The sequence below is a fragment of the Tubulanus polymorphus genome, chromosome 1 (genome assembly GCF_964204645.1).
Source record: "Tubulanus polymorphus chromosome 1, tnTubPoly1.2, whole genome shotgun sequence".
Taxonomy (NCBI): Eukaryota; Metazoa; Nemertea; class Palaeonemertea; order Tubulaniformes; family Tubulanidae; genus Tubulanus; species Tubulanus polymorphus.
Genome location: NC_134025.1, coordinates 17,665,323 through 17,688,551, shown reverse-complemented (window position 1 = coordinate 17,688,551; position 23,229 = coordinate 17,665,323). Strand labels below are relative to the sequence as shown.

The following is a 23,229-nucleotide window of genomic DNA, read 5'->3' as shown; positions in this document are numbered from 1 at the left end:
AACATCATTGTAATTTACGCGTACAGGATTGTACACTCTTCAGTTAACATTTCATGCAGGATTACATAAAACATGCACATCTGCTTTTCTCTTTCCATTTGCAACAAATGAATGCCTTTTTCTGGTGGCGCTAGTTTTTCCATATAAACTGGTGTCAGCTTTGAAGAGGTATGATATAGCTGCCGGCTGATTTGGTTTCCAGCAGTGTAGATGAAGTGACATCTAACAATTGCATTTATAGAAAATTATTTTTTCCCCAATTTTTTATTTTAGTCTGCAAACTTGGAGTTTGAAACTGGGTTATTAGAAGAGAAAGAGCAAAAGTTGGTAAAAGACTGCGTGCAACAACTAAGTACGTTTTTCATTAGACCAAGTTCCATTCTTAAAAGGTTGAAAAATGTAATTTTGTCATCCCAGTAGGGCCGGTTGACATTCTATTTTATACTGTACGCTTTCCCATGTTAGCTCACTACACATTTCAAATTAATTGCAATGTTTTTGTCGTCGGGTTGGTCCATGGTAGTTAGTTACCTAATCGTTGGTGGTAAGCTCGGATGGGCTTATACTAACATTAGGGATGGCAAGGGCCAAAACACGGTTGAAAAAAGTAACACTTCAAAAATATACTTTCTATTGACTTCAGTCCACAATTAATGGCTTAATTCACAAATTAACACAGGTACCTTTCGAAATAATCCAATTTTATGAATGTTTTGAGCGATTAATCAACATTGTTTTGAGAAATCAATTAATTTCTTTGCAAATTCCGCCATTGGCCGCCATTTCTCTGTATTGCATACATGTGGCATGATAGACAAGGTGACCTACAAAGATTTCTATAAAACTTTCAAGACGAAACAACAATTTTTATTTTTGATGGTTTTCCGATATATATTTCAAATTTTCGTGTTTTCCAAAATAAATAGTGAAATAATAAATTCTGGTTGATGGAAAATGTGAATTAGTGTCGGGTCTCTTAATTTTTTTTCAATTTTGTCGTTTCGTTTCGTTAGTTTGTGTTGTTGTCCTGGCCTCAGTCCACAGGTGCCAGCACCCTCCACAAATTTTCAAAATGGCCGCCGTCGAATCGACGGAAATTTACTCTCACTTTACGGCCGATTTGCACGTGGATTAAGATCGTCAGGTGAGGTGTTATGGGTATCAAACAAACAACGAATCTGTTGTGCGTTGATTACAAGAAAAATTAGACGGATATCTTAAGAGACAATGAAATGACAGGCAAATTACTCGTGAGTCAAATTGACTCACGAAAATTTCATTGAAAAATGACCTTCCCATTCCTGACTGTGGTTTGTGAAAATATCCGATCGTGAAACTAAACCGCAGTCAGGTTACTGACTACGCCCAGGGGTGAAAATTAGCTTTCTTGCTCATCTAATATGGCCACCGCAGTGGACATTTTGGATGTCGTGCTAGCACTCTACACACGTTAAATAAAATGCAATTACTTCTGAACTTGGTTTGTATTCTGGGGTGAGCTCATGATGAAACCTATCGTAAATTATCTTTCTCGCTCTTCCAATATGGCCACCACTACAGCAGACATATTGAATTCCTTGTTAGCGCTTTATAGACATCAAATAACATGCAATCTCTGTTTAACTTTGTGTAATGGGGTAGGCTTATAGATGAAACATTACAAAAATTAGCGTTCTTGCGCATCCAATATTGCTGGCATCTTGATTTACTTGTTAGCACTGTACGCATTCAATGATATGCAATTTATTTTAACTTTGGTTTGTATAATGGGGTAGGTCCATGGATAAAACCCATAACAAATTTGCTCTCTCACTCACCTAATATTGTCACCACAGAGGGCATTTTGAATTTCTTGTAAGTGCTCTACACACATCAAATAATGTGAATTTTCTTTCAAACTTGGTCCATGAATTACACCTATTTAAAATCAGCTTTCTCGCTCATATATGCCCACTTTGGTAGATATCTTGAATAGCTCTCCCACTCTTGCGAAGAAAGGTTAGCTTTTAACAAATTGGGATGACATTACGCCACTTTCGTGTTGAGTGATAGCAGTCATTTTCTCTAATTGTTCAGTTTTTGTCCCATTTTGGACTTCAGGTGGGCTGTTGCATTCACTTTCCATAATCCATCCCTCTGTCCATTGGTTCATTTGTCCATAGATGGAATGAACTTATTCTGGAAAGTTTTAAAGATACTGTAATGAGTTGTCATGATATTTGGTTTAAACGTGTATCTGCCCTACACATATATGCAACCAAAAAGCTGATATAGCTCATTAGTTGTAAGATGACAACAATATAAATCATGAGCAGATTTTTGAAAAGATTCATCACCCATCAATGTTATATTCGTTCAAGTACATAGGCCTCACAGACGCGGAATCGGTTGCCCTTCATTTGATAACCATATACAGACCACCACCGTCTAAAATGATTGGCCTAGAAGTTACCCTGCTCTTAGATGGTAATGATAATAATAATGATAATGATAATTGTAATAATATTGAAATTGTAATAATATTGAGTATAGCTGCATTGCAGCGATTACGGGTTTCTGCCTAACTGGTTCATATGTCGCACTGGGAAGCGTACAAAAATTTCATCGAAATAATTCTAATCCGTTTATAACATGACTATTTCCAAGAAACGCAACCCGAGTCAACATTCTTTTTTTTTATATAAGAAGTTTACTTGCCTTGTTTTTTAACATAAATGCATCTATAGATAATACTGAAGTCCATAAGGACATTATTAGTATTAATGAAATAAGCTACATATATTATTAACAGGCCGATTAGATAATACTTCTTGATACATGTATACAAAGGAGAAAACACAAAACAGAAAGAAAAGAAAAAATTCAAAAAGGGTGTATCAATAGTGGTGACAGAAAGTAGAATCCTCAGAAGTTTCAATGGGCTTTAACAATAAATGCTTATGAATTTTTAATAATTTGCTGATTTATATCAAAGTTAAAAGTTTGATTGTCACCAAAGAGTAAAAATTTCTGTGAGAGCGAAAGGGTTTCAAAGTAGTCCACAAGGTTTGTTTGAATGAGATTCAATTCTGCAAAAAGAGATGCTATATTGGTTAATAGGGCAGGTTGCTGACATTGAATTAAGAAATGCCTTGTATTTAGAAATCTATTGCAATAGTTACAGTTAAGGGATAATATATCTATGAAATTATGACGGTAGAGCTGACCTTTAAGTAAGAAATCTACACGAATCCTATTCAGGTAAATCTCTTCTGATCGTTTTAAATTTGGAAGCTGTAGTGTAAAAATTACAGATAAACTGGTCTTGCAGTGTAGTATCTTAGATTTGAATTGCAAAAAAGTAGGGTAGCTCCTGATATCAATGTGTGTATTATTCCAGGATTCCGTTAACCGAAAATAAGAAGAATTAGCAATTTTTGAAGATATAGTGGCCGGAATTCGAAATGGACGTTGCATTAGTGTTGTTCATTCTCTAAGGTTATCTCTAAAATTCCTAAAAATTGATTGATCTTAGGATGGACAATGTCCTAATTTTATTTTATACATGAATAGCTGAAGCTGTTCTTTACGTCTTGAGGCAAGCGTTTGCCAATTAAGTATATTTAAAAACCTTTAGGTGTTAGAACCTTGTAAACAACCCAATACCAATAGTGCTGCTTTATAATGTAGACGTTCTAATTTTTCCAAAGACAATTTTGGAGCACTATTGTACAATATATCACAGTACTCATTATGTGGATAGATAAAGGATTTGTAGATTAAGTTTAGATTTAAGAGGATGTATACATTTAAGTACTTTCTCATAAATGGAGTTGACGTGACATTCAAAAGACAGGTTTGAGTCAAGCACAAATCCCAAATGCTTATGATTTACTATTTTTTACTCTTGGTATTGGATTGTTTCCTAAATACATTTGATTAAACATAATTTCACCTCTTTTCGTAAACAGAAGCTCACAGCTTTTACTGGCTTTAAATTCTAATTTCCACAGAAAAGCCCATGTTGATATTTTTTGAAGGTCATTTCGAAGGGTCATATTTGCAATACCAGGATTATTTGGATCAATGGGTATATAAAGAGATGTATCATCAGCGTATGAAAATGCTGTACTTGCAAGTTTGTGTGGAAGGTCATTGATATTTAACAAAAACAAAAGTGGGCCCAAAATCGAACCTTGCGGTACTGAGCAATTTATATAATTATCGGGGGGGGGGGGGGGGGTAATTCTGATGTCATTCCATCAACTCGTGCTTGGATTTTTCTATTGTTCAAATATGAAGCTATAATCTATATATTAATACGAAACTATGTACCAAATAGCGTCGCCATGGAGAAGAATTGGGCTATGAAATTTTGTGTGGTAGTCAATCATTGTATAAACTAATGCAACGGGTATAAACGGGTGTGAAAATATTTATAGGGGGCCAAACTGAGGCAGACAAAATTTCAGATAATCAGTAAGCAGGAATTCTAATTATAGACTCTTACTGCACCAAAACAATTCTACAGTACTGTATCACTATGCTATTCCAATGGCCCAGTTTGTAGAGTACAAGAATGGCACCTGATGGGTCAGAAGTTCGAGTCCCGCGCAGCACAGTACATATTTTGTTTACCTCCGATAGTTCCCGGTCTCCACGGGTACAGGTCATCAAAGCTCATAGGGTCTCCACGGGCATGGACACATAGATTTTAAGTGGCCTGACTTTATTCCATTACGAATAAATTGATCAGTTTGAAGTTCTGGGCCAAAGGAAATCACCCGTGGTTTCTACGGGTATTACTCTAGTGTTATATGATTTTCCATGTATTCGATATGCCATGATTTTATGTAAGAGAAGTGTGTTACCGAATCAAAAGCTGCAGAAATATCAAGATATATGGATCTCACAGGCTTATTGATCCTAAAGTTTTCAAATATAAAAGAAGTAATTGCAAGTAGTTGATCTGAAGTGCTGTGACCTTGAATAAAACCAGATTGCTTATCATATAGTAAATAATGTAGGTGTAAATGTTGAATAATAGGTTCATATATAACTCTTTCAAACATTTTAGATAACGTATTTAACAAATTAATGGGTCGATAGTTGTTTGGGTTTGACTTGTCCCCTTTTTTGTAGATGACGGTTATCATCCCCTTTTTCCAAATGGAAGGAAAGAATTTTTTTCTCAATTAAAATATTAAATAACCTTGAAATAAGAGGTGAAATATCATGTAGATAATTTTAACATTTTGTTTGTGATACCATCAGACCCACACGCTTTGTTAAGATATATCCTTTATAAGTTTTATAATATAAGCAGTACTTATTTCCTGGAGTTGTACACTAGTATGACATCTATTGGGAAAATAAGGGAAATTACCATTTACATGATCCTTATGGCATTTATCTGAGAATATGTTTTGAAACAGATTTGCTTTATCAATATTTGAAATCCAATGTTTATTAGTGCGTTCATCCAGTAAAGGAGGGATTTTAGAAATAAATTTATTGCCTATCAGCTTTTAATGATAGTCCAATAATCCTTGCTTGACCTTGAGGTTGTATTGAGGTTTGCTAAAATATCTTGCTCATAGTTTGAGCGTGCTTCATTGATTAAACCGTTCACAACGATCCTTTGCCTTTTAGATTGAATATAAATTTGTGGATTACTCAATTTTTTCAAAAGACGGTATAATTTATAAATCTATAAATATAATTTATTTTCATCATTATGTCATACATGATTATCTAACATATAAGAATACACATTGTTTTTACATACATAAGATGAGGGACACAGTGCAAGCCTAAGGCTTTACTTATAATTAATAAGGCACTGTGCCCACGTGCATTATGTGCAAGGTGCATTACAAATAGATACATGTTGCTTTTTAATAATGTAATGTTAATAACATAATAATATAATAATAGAATTATAATACTAATAGTAGTAATAACCATGGTGGTAATAGTTATAATGATAATAATAATAGTAATAATAATAAAATTATTGAAAAAAAAAATTGGAAATGAATTATCATGGTACTATAGGTTTGTTGTAATGATGGGTTTCATAAATCATTTAATCATGTCACTGCTGAATTAAGTACTTAGTAATTGTACCATTCCTATACATTGTGATTAATGACTTAAGGGATGTTGAATTTCTTATGTTTTGGGCTGTTTTTCGCCAAATTGCTGATACTTAAGTAAGGAAAGATTTATGGAATAATGAGGATGTATGTGGTTCGGTTCGAGGAAAATGTCGACTTCTTAATAAGATAAAATCCCACTATTTACAGATTAATAGAATTTAAAAACAAGAATTTATTATTAAATCTAAAATATTTAAAAGACACGACATTTCGATCTCACCCTAGAGATCATCGTCAGGTGTGAGAAATAGACTTAAAACAGGGGTATATATACAGAGGAGGACAGGTTAATTGAGTAAATTGGTGAGTGAGTAAATAATTAGTGTTTGGCAAGGCATGAAGTAATATACTTTGAAAGAAGGGAATTATGCGGAGAAAAGCCATTATTTAAATTGGTACTAATATCTGAGTGACGAGTAATTAGGGCAGACTCAACTATGTGGCGTTTAGTGTAATTGCTGGAAGTATAAATAATTTCGGCTTTATCAAAATTAAAACGATGACCAGTGTTCCAAACGTGATTGGCTACGCCACTAGCCGGTTTTTGATTTATTATATCCATTTTGTGTTCCGAAATTCGAGTTTTTAAATCACGACCAGTTTCTCCAAAGTAAATTTTATCACAGCCAAAACAAGGAATTTTGTAAACTCCGCAGTCCAAAGGTTTAGATTGATTGTTTTTAACCAAAGTCTTACTAATTTTGTTTTCATACGTGAAAATGATTTGTTTATCCAATAAAGGGAGAGAGTGACGAAACTTTTCCAAAACAGGTACATACGGTACATAATGAACTCTGAAATGTGTTTTTTATTTTCTGGAGGTTTAGAATTGAAGAAAGTGCGTTTAGCCTTAGAAATAGCGATTTTCAAAATGTGATCAGGGTAAGCCAATTTTCTAAGAGAGTTGGATATATGGTCAAATTCAGCCGAAACGAAGGTTTCATCGCAGATCCGCAGTGCACGGAGAAAGAGTCCTTGAGCGAGACCGATTTTGATTGATTTGGCAGTAAACGAAAAGAAGTGAAGGTATGCCTCGGCGTTGATAGGTTTACGGTAGACTGAGAAAATCAAATGAGAAAATTTATTGTGAATTAGAACATCTAAAAACGGAATTTGGTCATTTTGTTCCCATTCAAAAGTGAATTTCAAAGATGGATATTGGGAGTTGATGAAGTCGATAAAAGAGGTAAGATCAAAATTATCAGAAACTAAGCTCAGAATGTCATCAACATATCTAATCCAAAAGTTAGGTTTAGAGCCAGCGTACTTAGGGAGAATTTCGGATTCAAAGTGTTCAAGGGAAAGATTAGCCAAAATCGGGGATAATGGGTTACCCATAGCGAAACCGAAAATTTGTTCATAGAATTTGTCTTGGAATTGGAAATATAAATTGGTAGTACAGAGTTCCAAAAGTTCAAGTAAACATTCTACAGGAATTGGGAGATCAAGATTGGAGTCCGGGAGTTTTCTTCTTAAGAAATTGAGAGTTGGTTCCAATGGTATATTAGTGAACAAGGAAACAGCGTCGAAAGATATAAATTTTTGTCCATTAGGTTTGAGATTTTTGAGTTTGTCTAAAAGATCCATATTGAGACGAATGTGAGAATCAGAAAAAGTACCCAAAGCCGGGGAGAGTACTTTAGCCAGATATTCTTGAAAGAATATTGTTATTCCATAGGTCAAATTACTATGTATGTATCGAAAGTATAATGCTCTTTTTATATGTGGGGAATGAAGTTCTTTAGAGTCCTAAGTAGATAGAGGTTTTTATTTAGCTTAGCTATCAATTGCTTGATATGATGTTCCCAGGTTAAATTAGAGTCAATATTTAGTCCGAGAAATTTTGTGGAGTTGGTGAAGGTCAATATGTGTTTTCCAATGTTTAATGTTTTGTTGAGTCCCTTGGCTGTGATACCCCTTGGTTTGAAAATTAAAGACTTTGTTTTTAGTTAGGCTGAGTGTGAGTTAGTTTATGTGAAACCAATCAACAAGTGTAATTAGATCACGTTTTAAATTTAGCAAAATGATATCGAGATTCTTTCCTGAGGAAAATATGGTTGTGTCATTTGCAAAAAGTATTGATTTGGAAAATTTAAGGCTACCATTTATATCATTGACCTATAACAAAAAGAGCAAAGGACCAAGGACCAAGCCTTGCAGGACACCGTATTCAACATTGTTTTGCATTGATGTTGTTCGATTATAACTAACATAAATTTTTCAATTGGACAAATAGCTTTTGAACCAATTTAACGGGGCCCCCCTTATACCATAATATGAGAGTTTATATAAAAGTTTATTGATATCGAGTGAGTCAAACCAGATCTTTTTGTCTTCCAGATTTTTTATAACGTTTCCTATGAATTCAGATGCATGATTCGTTGAGTGGCCAGATCGAAAGCCATATTGACTAGGATATATATGTTTAGTAAGAAAACTGTATAATCATTTATGAATGAGTTTATTGAGTACCTTGGGAATTACTGGCCTTAGCAATTTTCATAGATTCTGGGAAGATATCTGGAAAGGATTTATTAAATACGGTACAAAGGGGACCACTTATGGTTTCACAGATATTTTTCAATAAGATGTTGTTCATAATATCACAGCCTCCTGATGAGGTTTTTGAAAGGGAGTTGTTTGATAATTTTACATATTTCGGCATCGTCAGTTGGAAAAAGAAAAAAATCATTGTTTTTAGATTTTTTTAAATAATCAGAGAAATCCTTTTTTTATTCATTGATTTATGATGCTGTTTCCCGTCCTACTGTACTAAAGAAATTACAGAAATGATTTCCAATAATTTGGGGATTGTCAGTTATCTTTTTATCTATAGTGACGCAAGAAGACACTTTTCTCTTATCATTATTCTTCCCTATTGCTGTTTTCAAGAGACTCCAGAGTTTATTACTGTTATTTTTAAATGAATTTATTTTAGTACTATAGTAATCCTTTTTGGCTTTCCGTTTGATTGTATTAAGTGCGTTTCTATATGAAATATATTCTACATATTTTGGGTGGCCTTTCTGCAGCTTCAATACTTTCCTATACAGTTTATCCGATTTATGAGAGGATTTTAAAATAGACGCGGTCATCCATGGTTCGTTGTATTTGTGCCGGCGTTTGTCGGAAGCTACTTTGTTTACGATCATTGTTAAATTATGCGTGACATAATCGAAACCGTCATTACAGTTTAAATAATCCAATGGTTCCCAGTCAAAATCAATAATGTGTTGATTTATGAGATCAATGTTGTAGGGGTTTAAATCTCTATAGGTTATCATTTCAGTGTCATTTCTATTTTTTGTGAAGTTTTTTTATTTGAAAGTTAGGAAGCATGCTAGATGGTCGGATATATGTGTTGTCAGGATGGCACTGTTTGTCAACTCACTTATCTCTCTATTAGTATATATATATATATATATATATATATATATATATATATATATATATATATATATATCAATCAAGGTTGCAGTCGCACGTGCAATTCGAGTAAGTCTTAATTTAGTTGGTAGGAGGTCAAGGGTTAAGTTCATGATAAGAAATTTTGATGTATTTTTGTGATGGCTCAATTTTAGATAGTCCAAGTTTTGGTCTGTTCCAATAATCATGCGCTTACATTCATTTTTGGTTTACCTTTGTCAGCGATATGAAGTTGGCATTTAGCCAATTTCATGTAAAATCGCGGTACGTTTTTTAATGTGAGCATTTGTTACATTGGTTCTCGGGTTAAAGGACGTATAATCGATGCGCTTGAAGACATGACGAACCTCCGTCGATGTACATGGTCAACTGAGTTAAATTTCTACGAAACACTGTTTTTGGCGGGAAAATTCTTAGCTCTCGCGTATAAAATTGCAATGACCTCGATTTTGGGGCGTCGTCTCTGCGAGTGAATGGGATCGGTTGTTTTTGGGATATACGGGGAATTCCGGCGCTACTAAAATAATTATGGGAAAGCCATAGAATGGCGAACGTTTCATTGGACTAGGTGCCGTATACGTGCGAATTTTAAATGCTCATTGCTGGTGAGAATGTAATTATTTCACACATCCGCCATAGGTATTGTTTCATTTTAATACCCGGTGATTGTTTTGATTGACATTGAAGTGTAAGCGAACATTCACTTACACGAGGCCTCCACCTGTGCGCGCAGAGTGCTACACGACACACACACCAGCTCGTACAGTACACTACTCGAGGTGATGCTGTAACGCGTGCGCGTTTGACGTGAAAATAGGCTGAATAATCGTAGCAGAAGATGAGCGCTGTGTTTTCTGTTTGATAGAATTTGTAATAAATTGTAATTTCTTGTGACCTGAAAATATTAAACAGCAAACTAAAAGTATAGGTCGAGGTCTGAATGTTCGTAAATTCCAGGATTTTTAACGATCTAATAACCGATTTCTTCTGTACCGATATTTTAACTTCCGGGGCCAACATTGGAAGAGGTTTCCGTGACCCAATATTCAGCCACCCTCTGATATGTAATATCATATGAATTTTAGGCTATCCCATATTAATGGTCTGTTTGCTGTAACCCTTCAAAGGTACCGAGTGAAAACTTTTTTTCTGGGATTCATTGAAATAAATTTTATTTTTGATATAAATGGCCGACCGACCCACTGCCTACGTATGAGCTACGTATTATATATGTTTGAATTCAAGTGTGCATCGTGTGAAAACATGCCTTGTCAATGTGGCCTAATTTAAGTTTTCCAGGTAACTGGCAGTGTTCCAATAAGCTGCAAAGCTGGTAACGTAAAACCGCGCACATATTCCCTTCATATACATTCCCTGCAAAACATACTAGCCAGTAACCTTAGCTTGCTGGTATAACCGCCCGAAATTCAACTTGGCCTACTACCACCAGCCGGTGGCGCCACCGGATGTACGCTCATTTAATTCTTGGCGCGGTGGCATGGTTAATGTCATTGAGCTGGTTGCCCGTTTTAATCGCGTGTTTTCTCGTTTTAATGAAACCATCCGCACGTGTTTGGTGAAGAATTGTAAAGTAGGAGTTTATGGGAAGAAATAACGATTGGATTGCCGGGATCGGCCCAGCGTCGTTCCCAATACGGTGAGGTTTCTTTTCTTGCCGAGATTCGATCACATCAATTCGATTCACCGTTCCGGTTCAGAGATTTCTCTGCGACGGGTTCTCTCTGTTCGGTCCCGTTCGCATTTTGTAATTGATTATTCTAAGCCGTTCGCGTTTTGTAATTGATTTTTCTTAGGCATCGTATTCGTATTTTCGAAATCAGAATGTCCAGTTCACCTCTTGCCCCCAAAGGGCAGAAGAGGTGTTCGAATAAGGGTTGTGGCCGTGTGTTCGGCCTATGGGACACGCATGATACGTGTCAGGCCTGCCGCAAGGCTGTCCACGGTCAGCCCTGCAGTCGACACTCCACGTGTCCTCACTGCGCGGCGTGGGATGAAGCCACGTGGAAGCGAGCTGAACGATCTCGTCCAGCCGCTTCGCGGTCAAAAGCGACCGGTATCCAACCGGAGGGTTCGAGTAACCCACCCCCTCTCCAGCGGGGCGGGGGCCGGTGTGGCTTCATCCAGTCCTGCCCAGGCTCCTGGTCAGGGCCCACGACTAGGCACCTGTCTGCCATTACCTGATGGCGGCAGTGGTGCCCGCGGGCACAGGCCAAGAACTGTGTCCCGGACAGGCCCTCCAAAGTGGACGATACCCGGTCCACGGATCCACGGTAACGGGATCCACGGTCACGGGTTCCACGGTCTCGGGATCCACGGTCGCGTTCACGGGATCCACGTTTTTTGGATCCCCGGTCACTCCCCGTTCACGGGATCCACGGTCATGGTCACTGGACCATCGGTCACGGTCGGGCTCACAAGGGACCCGTGCCGGTCGCAGGCTACATAACGCTAGAGTTTCGACTTCTAGCCCCAGGAGGAGTCATTCCTCTTCGGGGAGTTCAAGCAGTAGCCGGTCGACGAAAGCCCATAGGGCACGGTCTAGGAAACGTAAGCCCCTTAAACGCTCTCGACGTCGTTCTGAGTCGTCAACTGACTCGAGGTCTCCTAGGCTGGCGAGAGATTGCAGGCGTTACTTACATCGCAGGTCCACTTCCCCTTCGCAAGGGCGCAATGACCCCGGCGTAGAGGAGTTGAAATCATTTATGGCTACCTGTACTCAACAGCTTTCGGCCTTGGTGGAAAAGATTTCTACTATTGATAGCCGGGTAACAGCTGTACAAGCGGTACCTGCCTCGGAATCCGAGCCTGATTCTCGTAATGAGGATCGAGTCGATCTTCAAGCAGGCTCCGATTTTGATGAGGAACAGGGGCCCCAGTCGGGTTCACTCTCCAACCCCCCTAGTCGGCTCGTACAGGGTACAAACCTCGAAGGCACTTAAGCAGTGCGGTTACCCGTGGCAACGCCCTTATGCCGAGCCGGTTCTCCTTCTCCCTCCACAGGGGGGATCAGGGTCCCGACTTATCGTGGAACCAGTTGATTCAGGAGTTCCTGGTCAACTATGGGGGTACGTCTCAGAGGCCTAAGCCCACTCAACACCGGGCGGCGGCCAGTTAGATCTTTGAGGCTCAGGAGGGTCAAGATGAGGTGGTCCTCGCCCCTCATGCAATCTACCGCGAGGAATTTAAAGAGGCCTTGGATTCCACATTATGGGGTTCAAAGAGAACCTCTCAGGAGTGGACTTGGCCCCCCTGGAGTCAGGGGCTAAGGATAATAGGTTCTTCACGGCGGTAGACCCGAAGATAAGAGGGTTCAGAACCGGGTTCTATTCAACCCCGGGTTCTCCTTCAAACCGCACACGTCGTTGGACGCGGACGCCAGCTCGATAGGGCTCCCGTCCGTTTTACCACCATCGCTCTCCATGCCTAAGCAGGCTCTTCAGGCTCTACAGAGTTTGTCAGAGAGCTTGTGTATGATAAATAGCTTCCAGGACGTAGCTTTATTAGCCATGCATGGTGAATTGTCGGCGGTCAAGGAGGTTCTTGCTAGAGACAACCCTGACCCCAACGAGATAGCCGACAAGGTTGTGGTCTTGGATAGGTTGTTACAGTCTATGGCAAAGTCCTTGTGCCATCAGGTACCCTTAGCGATAAGGGTGCAAGCTAATTTGGCTCTGAACACATTATTATTCGAAAATGGAATTATTAAATTCATGGAATCAATTGTAAAGCTGAAAAAAGAAAACAGTTATGCATCGGTCAAAGGAATGATAGATAATTTGTTACCTAGCAGTGCGGGTTTGCATAGAACGTGTGATTCAGCTGTTAGCACTGACCGAGGCTACAATATTGTAACCTAGGTCGGTTCACTGCACAACTTTTTTTGTAAACACTAACCGAGGCTACAATATTGTTGCCTAGGTCGGTTCACTGCATGACCTTTGCTTGCGATTACTGGCCCAACCCCAGTCGGTTGTTTTTACAGTATTTGAAGTACTGGCCAATTGGATGTTACCATAAATAAACAGTATTTTGAAGATGTGGTGACAGAGAGAATCTGTTTTTATTTCGTCTTGAGAAGGTCCTACTGTTCGCTATTCTGTGTCAAAATATGAATTGAAATATAAAGGATGGAGTTAGTTTCCTTTCCCGATACTGTATTTATGCTTTTAATCATGAAGGATAATTATGTTATAGCAATTATAGTGATAACCTACGACAGTTTCAAATTCACGTATTAAAACGATAATTATCTTTAGATTCCAAATTTCATTTGGAAAGCGGTGTTTATGCGCACAATTCCTAAAATGTCAGAATTCCGAAAACTAGGGATTCACACGGTTAGAATGTTAACTAAATAAGTTTCGTCCGAGCAAATGATTACTATAAGAAACTAACGGCGAAACTTCACGGGTTGGTGTGGTCTGTGCGCTGCATGAACGGGTTTTTGGTATCAAATGTAAAATACCGGCCGTGTACATGTTCGGATTTGTACCGATACATTGAGTTTAGTTCAATTTTATGATCATTATAGTTTAGGAGCTCTGTGTGACGTCACTGAGCACTGCACACTGTAAGCATCACATGTTGCTTGGTTTTAAAGGACAGTGTGCTAATTGACTATACATGAAAATGGGCTTGACCAAAATTCTCTTCCTGACAGAGGAATGTATAATCGCACTGATATGGCTGTCTTGCTAGGTTGAAAGGTGTTTGAACTTCGCCGAATTCAGTTAAAATTCAATGAAATACCATAATTAATAAAATCTTATTGACGGAAATTTACCGCTATATTTAAGTTATTTTTCAGTGCGTTTTAAAATTACATTGAATTCATCGTTCGAGGTCAATGATGGCGCAAAACATTTTAAATTGAGTCCAGTTGGGAGAATATTCCCTTACTTTAGGGTGATTTAGTATTTTATGAATCAAAAAATTATTTACAATGGACTTATTTTCCGCTAGCAGCAAAACTACACAGTTATCTGAACTGTCAATCATTACGTCGTGTCTAGTTTAAGTAGATATAGACTAAAAAGGATGCGTGGTTCCCACGCGAGAACCAAACAAGACGGTTGTTAGTGGACGTACTCAAGTTGGACGGTTTAAATAATTTATAAAAACAGATGTAAGCAGTTGTAAACTTGTGAACAGAGGAAATATCAACATATATACACAATTGCGTCTAACTTTCTCCTGTCTGGTTTTATGTTAAATACATATTTTGTTTGAATAAATATTCAAATATCGATCCGGAAGAGCAATGCGGCCAACAACATTTTATTTTGAGTTTGAAAAAATGACCTGTTGACTCGGTAAGACGGCTGTTCGATTAACCGGGTATTTACGGCTATGAAAACGGAGTCGAACCAAGAACAGCAATTAAGCTTGATGTCTCGTTTCCCTCACAGATGACATATATCAGAATCAGTTTTCTCAAAATCTGTTTCTTATCGAAGTCCTTGATTCGTGCTTGAATATGTACATAATATTTTACAAATGAACACAAAGATATAACAAGAATTGAGGTCTTGGTTATTCGGTGACAAGTCGAATCGTTTGGAACTAAGAAAAATCCTCAGACTTAGAAAAGTCTGACTTAAGTTGAATTTCCGAAAAGTACGACTACTAATTGTTTCTGTTATCGGAAATTAAATCAACATCTACATCTAATGTATCTATTGATACGAAACGGTTTTAGGACCATAGATTGATTGAAAGTTACGGAGAGGGAGGGGTAGCTCTATTGCATTAAAACATTATTGCTCAGTTATACATATGGCATTCATCCATTTAGCTCAAACAACAAACACACTTCTGCGCAGAAAAATACCAAGGCTATATATGCTTAATCATGTATTTTATTGATACAGACAATAAAATCGCTGTCCGCGTTTTGTCCCCTTGCTTAAGTCACGTTTGTTATCTAATACAAATTAATAAAGGTCAGCAGAATTTAAGGGCTTTCACCGTTGAGTAGTAGCCTATCTGTCATGAGGCCTGATCATGCACATGTGTTATATTAGAAATACAATATAGCTTTTCAATTTTTTAGGCGAAACGTTGCTTTAAATATATTCACCGTGTCTTGATTTTCTTGAGGGATTTCTCTTAATTGTTTAAACAATATTAAATCATCCTGTCTCAAAAAGTATGAAACCTAGAAATATGTAGCCAATTTGGAATTGGATGAAATGTTCAAATTCAAAATAAGCCATTCGACCCTGTTATCAAACATACCAGTGTTCTTTAAAACACTTGTTAAATATCGGAGGATTTTTAAGCCGAGCTTCAAACATTTCGATTCCTGAACTAAAATGATTATATGGCATGTAATTATCCAAGACTATGAATATGTTTTAGGTGACCGTTTAAGGTGTTCCTTTTATCCGGGAAGGATTTGTTTCAATCTCACTTTTAAGATATCAACAGCTCACTATGAAAAGTAACGGTATCGAGTGATCGCTGACAGATTTAGCAGTTAAAATCGCCACAGGTGTTAAATGTTTGCATTGATACAGGCGATTAGAGGGACACATGGCATCCACTGCATATAAAACAGTAGATAGATTTCTGGAGATTTAAAGTTTGGATGCTCTGATGAACTCTATCAGCTGTTGGTTGGTTAAAGCATTGCAGTGCTAAATTTCTGTGGTTAAAGTACATTGCAGGTGACCCAAATGATTCGCCTGCTGTCTGGATACTATAAACCTGGTACCTACGAGCATGGACTCTTTTAGATGGATGTCTGGACGTTATAGTACAGTGTTCATGACTATAGAACCGGGTGACTCGATTTCCCCACCTGCCTGAAAATCTCATAGCGGAGGTAACGCGTATATCTTTGCTGCACACCGATCTCCTTGAAAGGTCAAAATGCTATTTTTGTGAAGAAGTACATGGGCCTCTCCATCTGATTTAACACAGGGTACATAAATATTTAACTAATACTTTTAAACAAGATTTCTTCAGAATAAAAACTACGTCCAAATATCTGGCTAAAGTACTCCCCGGCTCTGGGTACTTATTCTGATTCTCACATTCGGCACAATATGGATCTTCTAGACTAACTCAAAAATCTCAAACCTAATGGCCAAAAATTTATATGTTTCGACGCTATATCCTTGTTTACAAATATACCATTGGAACCAACTCTCAATTTATTAAGAAGAAAACTCCCGGACTCCAATCTTGATCTCCCGGTTCCTGTAGATTGCTTACTTGAACTTTTGGAGCTCTGTACAACCAATCTATAATTCCAATTCCAAGACAAAATCTATGAACAAATTTTCGGTTTCGCTATGGGCAACCCATTATCCCCCATTTTGGCTAATCTTTTCCTTGAACATTTTGAATGCGAAATTCTTCCGAAATTACGCTGGCTCTAAACCTAACTTTTGGATTGGATGTGTTGATGACATTCTGTGCTTTAGTTTCTGATGATTTTGATCTTAACTCTTTTATTGACTTCATCAACTCTCAATATCCATCTTTGAAATTCACATTTGAATGGGAACAAAATTACCAAATCCCGTTTTTAGATGTTCTAATTCACAATAAATACTCTCATTTGTTTTTTCAAGGCCTCTTTCTCCGTGCACTGCGGATTTGCGATGAAACCTTCCTTTCGGCTGAATTTGACCACATATCCAACTCTCTTAAAAAATTGGCTTATCCTGATCACATTTTGAAAATCGCTATTTCTAAGGCTAAACGTACTTTCTTTAATTCTAAACCTCCAGAAAATAAAAAAAAAACACATTTCAGAATTCATTGTAGTTCCGTATGTACCTGTTTTGGAAAAGTTTCGTCACTCTCTCCCTTTATTGGATAGACAAATCATTTTCACGTATGAAAACAAAATTAGCAAGACTTTGGTAAAAAACAATCAATCTAAACCTTTGGACTGCGGAGTTTACAAAATTCCTCGTTTTGGCTGTGATAAAATGTACTTTGGAGAAACTGGTCGTGATTTTAAAACTCGAATTTCGGAACACAAAAAGGATATAATAAATCAAAAACCGGCTAGTGGTGTAGCCAATCATGTTTGGAACACTGGTCATGGTTTTAATTTTGATAAAGCCGAAATTATTTATACTTCCAGCAATTACACTAAACGCCACACAGTTGAGTCTGCCCTAATTACTCGTCACTCAGATATTAGTACCAATTTAAATAATGGCTTTTCTCCTCACAATTCCCTTCTTTCTAAGTATATTACTTCATGCCTTGCCAAACACTAATTACACTCACTCACCAATTTACTCAATTAACCTGTTCTCCTCTTTATATATACCCTTGTTTTTAGTCTCACACCTGACGATGATCTCTAGTGTGAGATCGAAACGCCATGTTCTTACATTTTAGATTATTTCAATAAATAATTCTCGATTTTAGATTTCTTTTAATTTTTAAATAGTGGGTTTTATCTTACATCTGATAATATCATCATTTTTTACGCATGTTGCTTGCTAAAAGTCACGAATTATGTCATCTTATATGTAGGTACGCAGCATAGTAAAAGTCACAGATTATTCAAGATGAATATTTGGAAAGACAACACGGAAAATTTGAAATTTTTGAAACGATTTAAGCTTTTCAAAATCAGAATATTGAAGTATTTTATTAAATGTTGCTGCTAGCAAGGGGGACATTTACCTAGAGGAGATTTTTACCGGAGGGATATTTACTGGGGTATTTTTCCGAAAATAAACCATTTTAATGACAAAAATAATCAAAAATCATGTTGACCTATCCTTGAAAAAGCTGCATTTAATCTTCCAATTGAATTTTCATTAAATTATTGCCATGATATAAAGGCAATTTCGATTAATCTTAAAACTTCAAAACTTATCACATTATACAAACAGATTTAGCTCGATGGTTATCGGTTAGAGTTTTATCGCTCATATATTTCACATCCTCAAAGAGCATATTCAGAATATTTTAACTGCCCTGAAAACTATAGCGTTTGCATACAGTTTTGCACTACTGTTTATACGCTGTTTATATTGTCACGTATCACTGCAAATCTGAAGCATATGTCGCTATTTATAACAGGGAATCTGGCAAGCGAATCCAAACTGAAAAGAAGACGCTTTTGGAGAGTGGCATGATCGCGGGGGGGGGGGCAGACTTGAAATAAATGCCATTGAGTAATTCAGTAAAATGTTCCAGAATCTAGCTTTTGGAGAAAGGGCCACAGGTGCATAAGGCACAAAAGGGGTGTGGTCTTCGAAGAATGAGATGTGTTTAGGTGCTTTCTGAGCACTTTCTTAGTTGAAATTAGGAATGGTATATGCTCACAATTTCAGGCATGTTTTATGTAAAAAGGAAAATAACGATTATCTGATGTATAAAATGAAGGTTAAAATCTATCTAAGCCCACGAACTGTTGAAGAATTTCAGAATGTAACGCTATGCAGAAATACGACAATAACGGTTTTACACTGGTATCCTTTAACAGCAGGCGATGAAAAAAATTATATTCAAGCGTCAGAAAAATGGATGAGGGCCTGACCCCATGTCGGTGATACGTGACAACATGAACACATTGAGAAACTAGTGGAAAATTCTATACCCACGCTATAGTTTCGGATATAGTTGTATTTTGAGTGTCTCAGAAGATAGTCTAACCAATAAAAATCGAGATTGGAGTAAATAAGTTTACAAATTGTCATTGGTTATGGAGTTTTACGATGAATCGAAATTTCCTTCTTTTTATGGCGATATTAGTTTAATGCAGAATTCGATTTTAACAAATGCAGATATTTTCAAGCATGTCTGCATTAATATTTTGATTTAATTTCTTAAATTAGAAGCGTAATCATAAATGCAGGCTAACCTCTCATTATTGAAATGGTGGTTTATTTTCAACGGGGGTCTGGATGTCTTTGCATCATAAATTTAGATGTGCATTTTGGAGTGTTCGAACCTCCCATGATTTTATATTAATTTCGCTGAAATGTTGATTTGAAAAAAATAAGATATGCTGTATCTATAATAGATTTATGTGGATCTATCAATGCATTCTAAAGAAATCTTCCGAACTGAGGCCGAATATAATAGAAATGAGAAATTTCGTATAGTATTCAAGATTTCATTTGGATTACGGTAACGGCCTTTGGTGATCTTCACCGTGAGGTCATGAATGAAGAAATACCGTAATAGAACTCTTAATATGATAACATGTGTTGAGATGAAACCGCAACGTTTTGGCTGTTGACTAACAGCCATCATCAGGTGGAATGTAGACATTCCAGTGGTTTGAGCTTTAAGTCAGATGGCAGTCACTGAAAATCCGAACGTTGTTGCGGTTTACTTTTGATAATTAAATGTCATCGTATGAAATTTTATTGCAGAATTTCTTCATTTATCGGATTAGTGTTCTATTCGACTACTTCGGGTCATGTAGTCGTTTACATAGAAAATTATTACTTGTCGCCACGGAAGGTATATGCAACCGTGTCAGTCGCTACGGGAGAGATTCTCTGTATATCGGCATCTTAAATCGGCACCTTTTTTGGTCCTAGCCTGCATTCACTTCCAATCTAACGAATTGGTAACGTTATTCTTACCATGAATGCCTTTTTGTCGTAGAACATGGTGCCACTGATATAAAATTAGTTTTTATTCTACGATAATTTGAGAAAATGAGTTATATTGGAAAAAAAACTGATAAAGTACCTTAAAATTCAGCAATTGATTGGCATTTTATTTCATTGGCATCTTCAAATAGAGTTTTGAGGTGCTAAGTTTATTACTATTAAGAGGTCATTATTTTTGGCGGTCAGTGCAGTTTGTTCATTCGTTCATCAATCACTGTCTAGTTAGCCAGTGTAATTCACCTGTTGACTGATAGCTGCTGCTGGGCTTTTGATAACCTATACAAACAATTTACTCAACAAAGTAGGAAAGCATGTGAAACTGAAATTTCAGCCTTGCATTCTTTTACTTAGACCAGAAGAGGTTTTTTTATCAAATTGGAATAACTGATTTCAAAACTACGTGAACATCTCAACTGAATTTATTTCAGTATTTATTCAATCAATAATGATAATTGTTAGGCTTATTCTCACTAGCATACCCTAAGTGAGTAATGGGTATTAGATTAATGCACTATTATTTTGATCTTATATTAGAAGTTGTGATATCATTTCAAACAAACTGTATAACTATGAAATGACATTTCGGTTAAGGTATCAATTCTAACAAGCATTAAAGGGTTCAATATTCATAAATGAACAAGCAGAGAACAGCGTGACAAAGTGAACATCACATGGATTACTTAAAAATTGATTGTATCGAAATAAACAATAATTGTAGGTTAATTCTAAGTATTTTAGATACATTTTTTGGGAAAATTTTTTGTAGTCTTTCGTCCAAGTAAAGAGATCTAAAGACATAATCTATTTCATGAACATATGATTTTATTTGTATTTTCGTCTCTCATATATCCTTGAAGACAAATGAAGCCAAATTCAAAAAAGACAAATTTATTTCTACAGAATCAAAGATTTATGACAGTATGAATGCACCAGCATGTTTTATATTCGCAAATATAAACCAAAAATCATAAAATTCTAAATTAGATCTGGCACAATACTTGTTTTATACGCGATTTTTTGTATATCTTTCTGTCATATCTGAAACTCGGGTCCCCAGGGCGAATCACTATTAAAGCCGTAAGACTACATCGAAGTACCGATGACGTAAGCCGAAAGCCGTTACCGCTCTCCGCAAAATACATTCGTTACCGTAATCCAACTGAATTTTAATAGAATATATGTAACGAAATTTATCAATGAATTGGTCTAATGAAACATTTTCTTTAGAATATGTAAAATGTGCATGGATTCCGCGTAAATTCAAATCAGCGAAATTAATATAATAATCAACGATTCAGTGATTCAGCGAAGTTCGAACATCCCCAAAACAATGCACATCTGACTCCAATTCTATATAAATTGTCATCCGATTCTAGAAACGTTTTCGTATCAATCATGGCAATTGTGCAATATAAGTATAAGGCTCTCACTTAAACTTCTTTTAAACCCTTAATTTGGAATGTGTACGATGTACATTCCTAACTGTTCAAGTCATTCCTCAATGATAGGAGACGTTTGACTGAAACACTTTTGGATTCCTCGTTAGTCAAAACTACAAATCAACCGACTGATATCGGACCAGCAATAACTTCAAAAACTGATCAAGTTAACTGACTGATCTTAATCTTGGATGAGTGAATACTGCAAATATAATGCAGTAAACCGACCTAGGTTACAATATTGTAGCCTCGGTCAGTGTATGCAGATAAACCGCGCAAGTCAACCGACCTAGGTTACAATATTGTAGCCTCGGTCAGTGTATGCAGATAATTCCGCGCAAGTCAACCGACCTAGGTTACAATATTGTAGCCTCGGTCAGTGTTCCACTGATGAATCATACATTTGCCTCAACCTAGTCTGCCAGGTTACTGATTGCTTTGTCTTTATCCTGGCCCAATCATAACCGTAATTCTTTTTTCAACTTTACAACTGATTCCACGAATTTAATAATTCCATTTTCGAATAATAATGTGTTTCTGGTGGCGCATCAGTCGTTGTTAAAGGATGCCAAACTTCCGGACCCAGTGAAGAAGGCCTTATACAGAGCTCCGCTCGGCGATTCGTCTCGCTTGTTTTCCGGTTGGTGTGACCCGGCTGCAGTCCAGGCACAGAAGATCAGGGAAACTCAGAGTAAGCCCGGAGTGTGGCTTATTCCGAAGAAGTTGGGTGACCAGGGCACCTCCAGTGTTGATTTGTCCTCCAAGCTGCAACAGAAGTCTGGTTGGGGTTCAGCCCCTAGACAGCAGTTGGGCGAGCCCGAGGCCCGGAATAGGTCCTTCAAGGGGAAGGGAAAAGGCCCCAAGAAAGGACAGGGGTTTCGGAAGTTCGCGAGGAAGGACAAGCTTTGAAGGCCAAGGACTAGTGGGGGACTGTTAACAAACCTGCGCTTCCCAGTGGTCCGCCGTTTTTGGCGATACCTGGCCGACTCGGGTTGTCTCGACCGGGTATCGCATGTCGTTCAGAGAGAGGCCGCCCTTGACCAGGAGCCCGGAGGACATGAATCCCAAACAGGGCCAGGAGCTGCACATAGATCCAGCCATTCAAAAGCTCTGGGACAAAAGGGCACTGGAATTGGTCGAGGATCCAGGGTCTCCGGGCTGGTACTCGAGAATTTTTACAGTACCCAAGGCGTCCGGAGGTCTCAGAACGGTCATAGATCTGTCGATGCTGAACAAGTACCTCGATTGTCAAAAGTTCAAAATGACCACGCCAAAGGAAATCATTCAAGGGCTACGCCCGGGTCAATGGGCAGCATCCATAGATCTAAAGGATGCTTATTTCCAGGTCCCTATCCACCCCAGCTACAGGAAATATCTCCTGGTGAAGTGGAAGGGGCAAGTGTATCAGTTCCGTTCTCTGCCCTTCGGGCTCAGCTCGGCACCCTGGGTCTTCTCCAAACTAGTCAGGGTTTAGAAAAAGTTGCAATCTCGAGGGGTAAGGCTTTACGTCTACCTGGACGATTGGCTGATAGTAGGGGCCTCTCGCGAGAAGTGTCGCCGCGGGGTCGAATTGACCCTCGGCATGATACAAGACCTGGG

General features: G+C 37.6%; 1 protein-coding gene across 1 annotated transcript in view; it reads left to right on the top strand.

Annotated features, from left to right (window-relative positions):
• The window catches only part of LOC141901205 (trafficking kinesin-binding protein 1-like), a 284,033-nt gene that overhangs the window by 154,228 nt on the left and 106,576 nt on the right, over positions 1 to 23,229 (top strand). Inside the window, exon 8 of the mRNA XM_074788317.1 lies at positions 274 to 352. Coding sequence (XP_074644418.1) covers positions 274 to 352 — 79 coding nt within the window. The remainder of the gene's footprint in view (positions 1 to 273; positions 353 to 23,229) is intronic.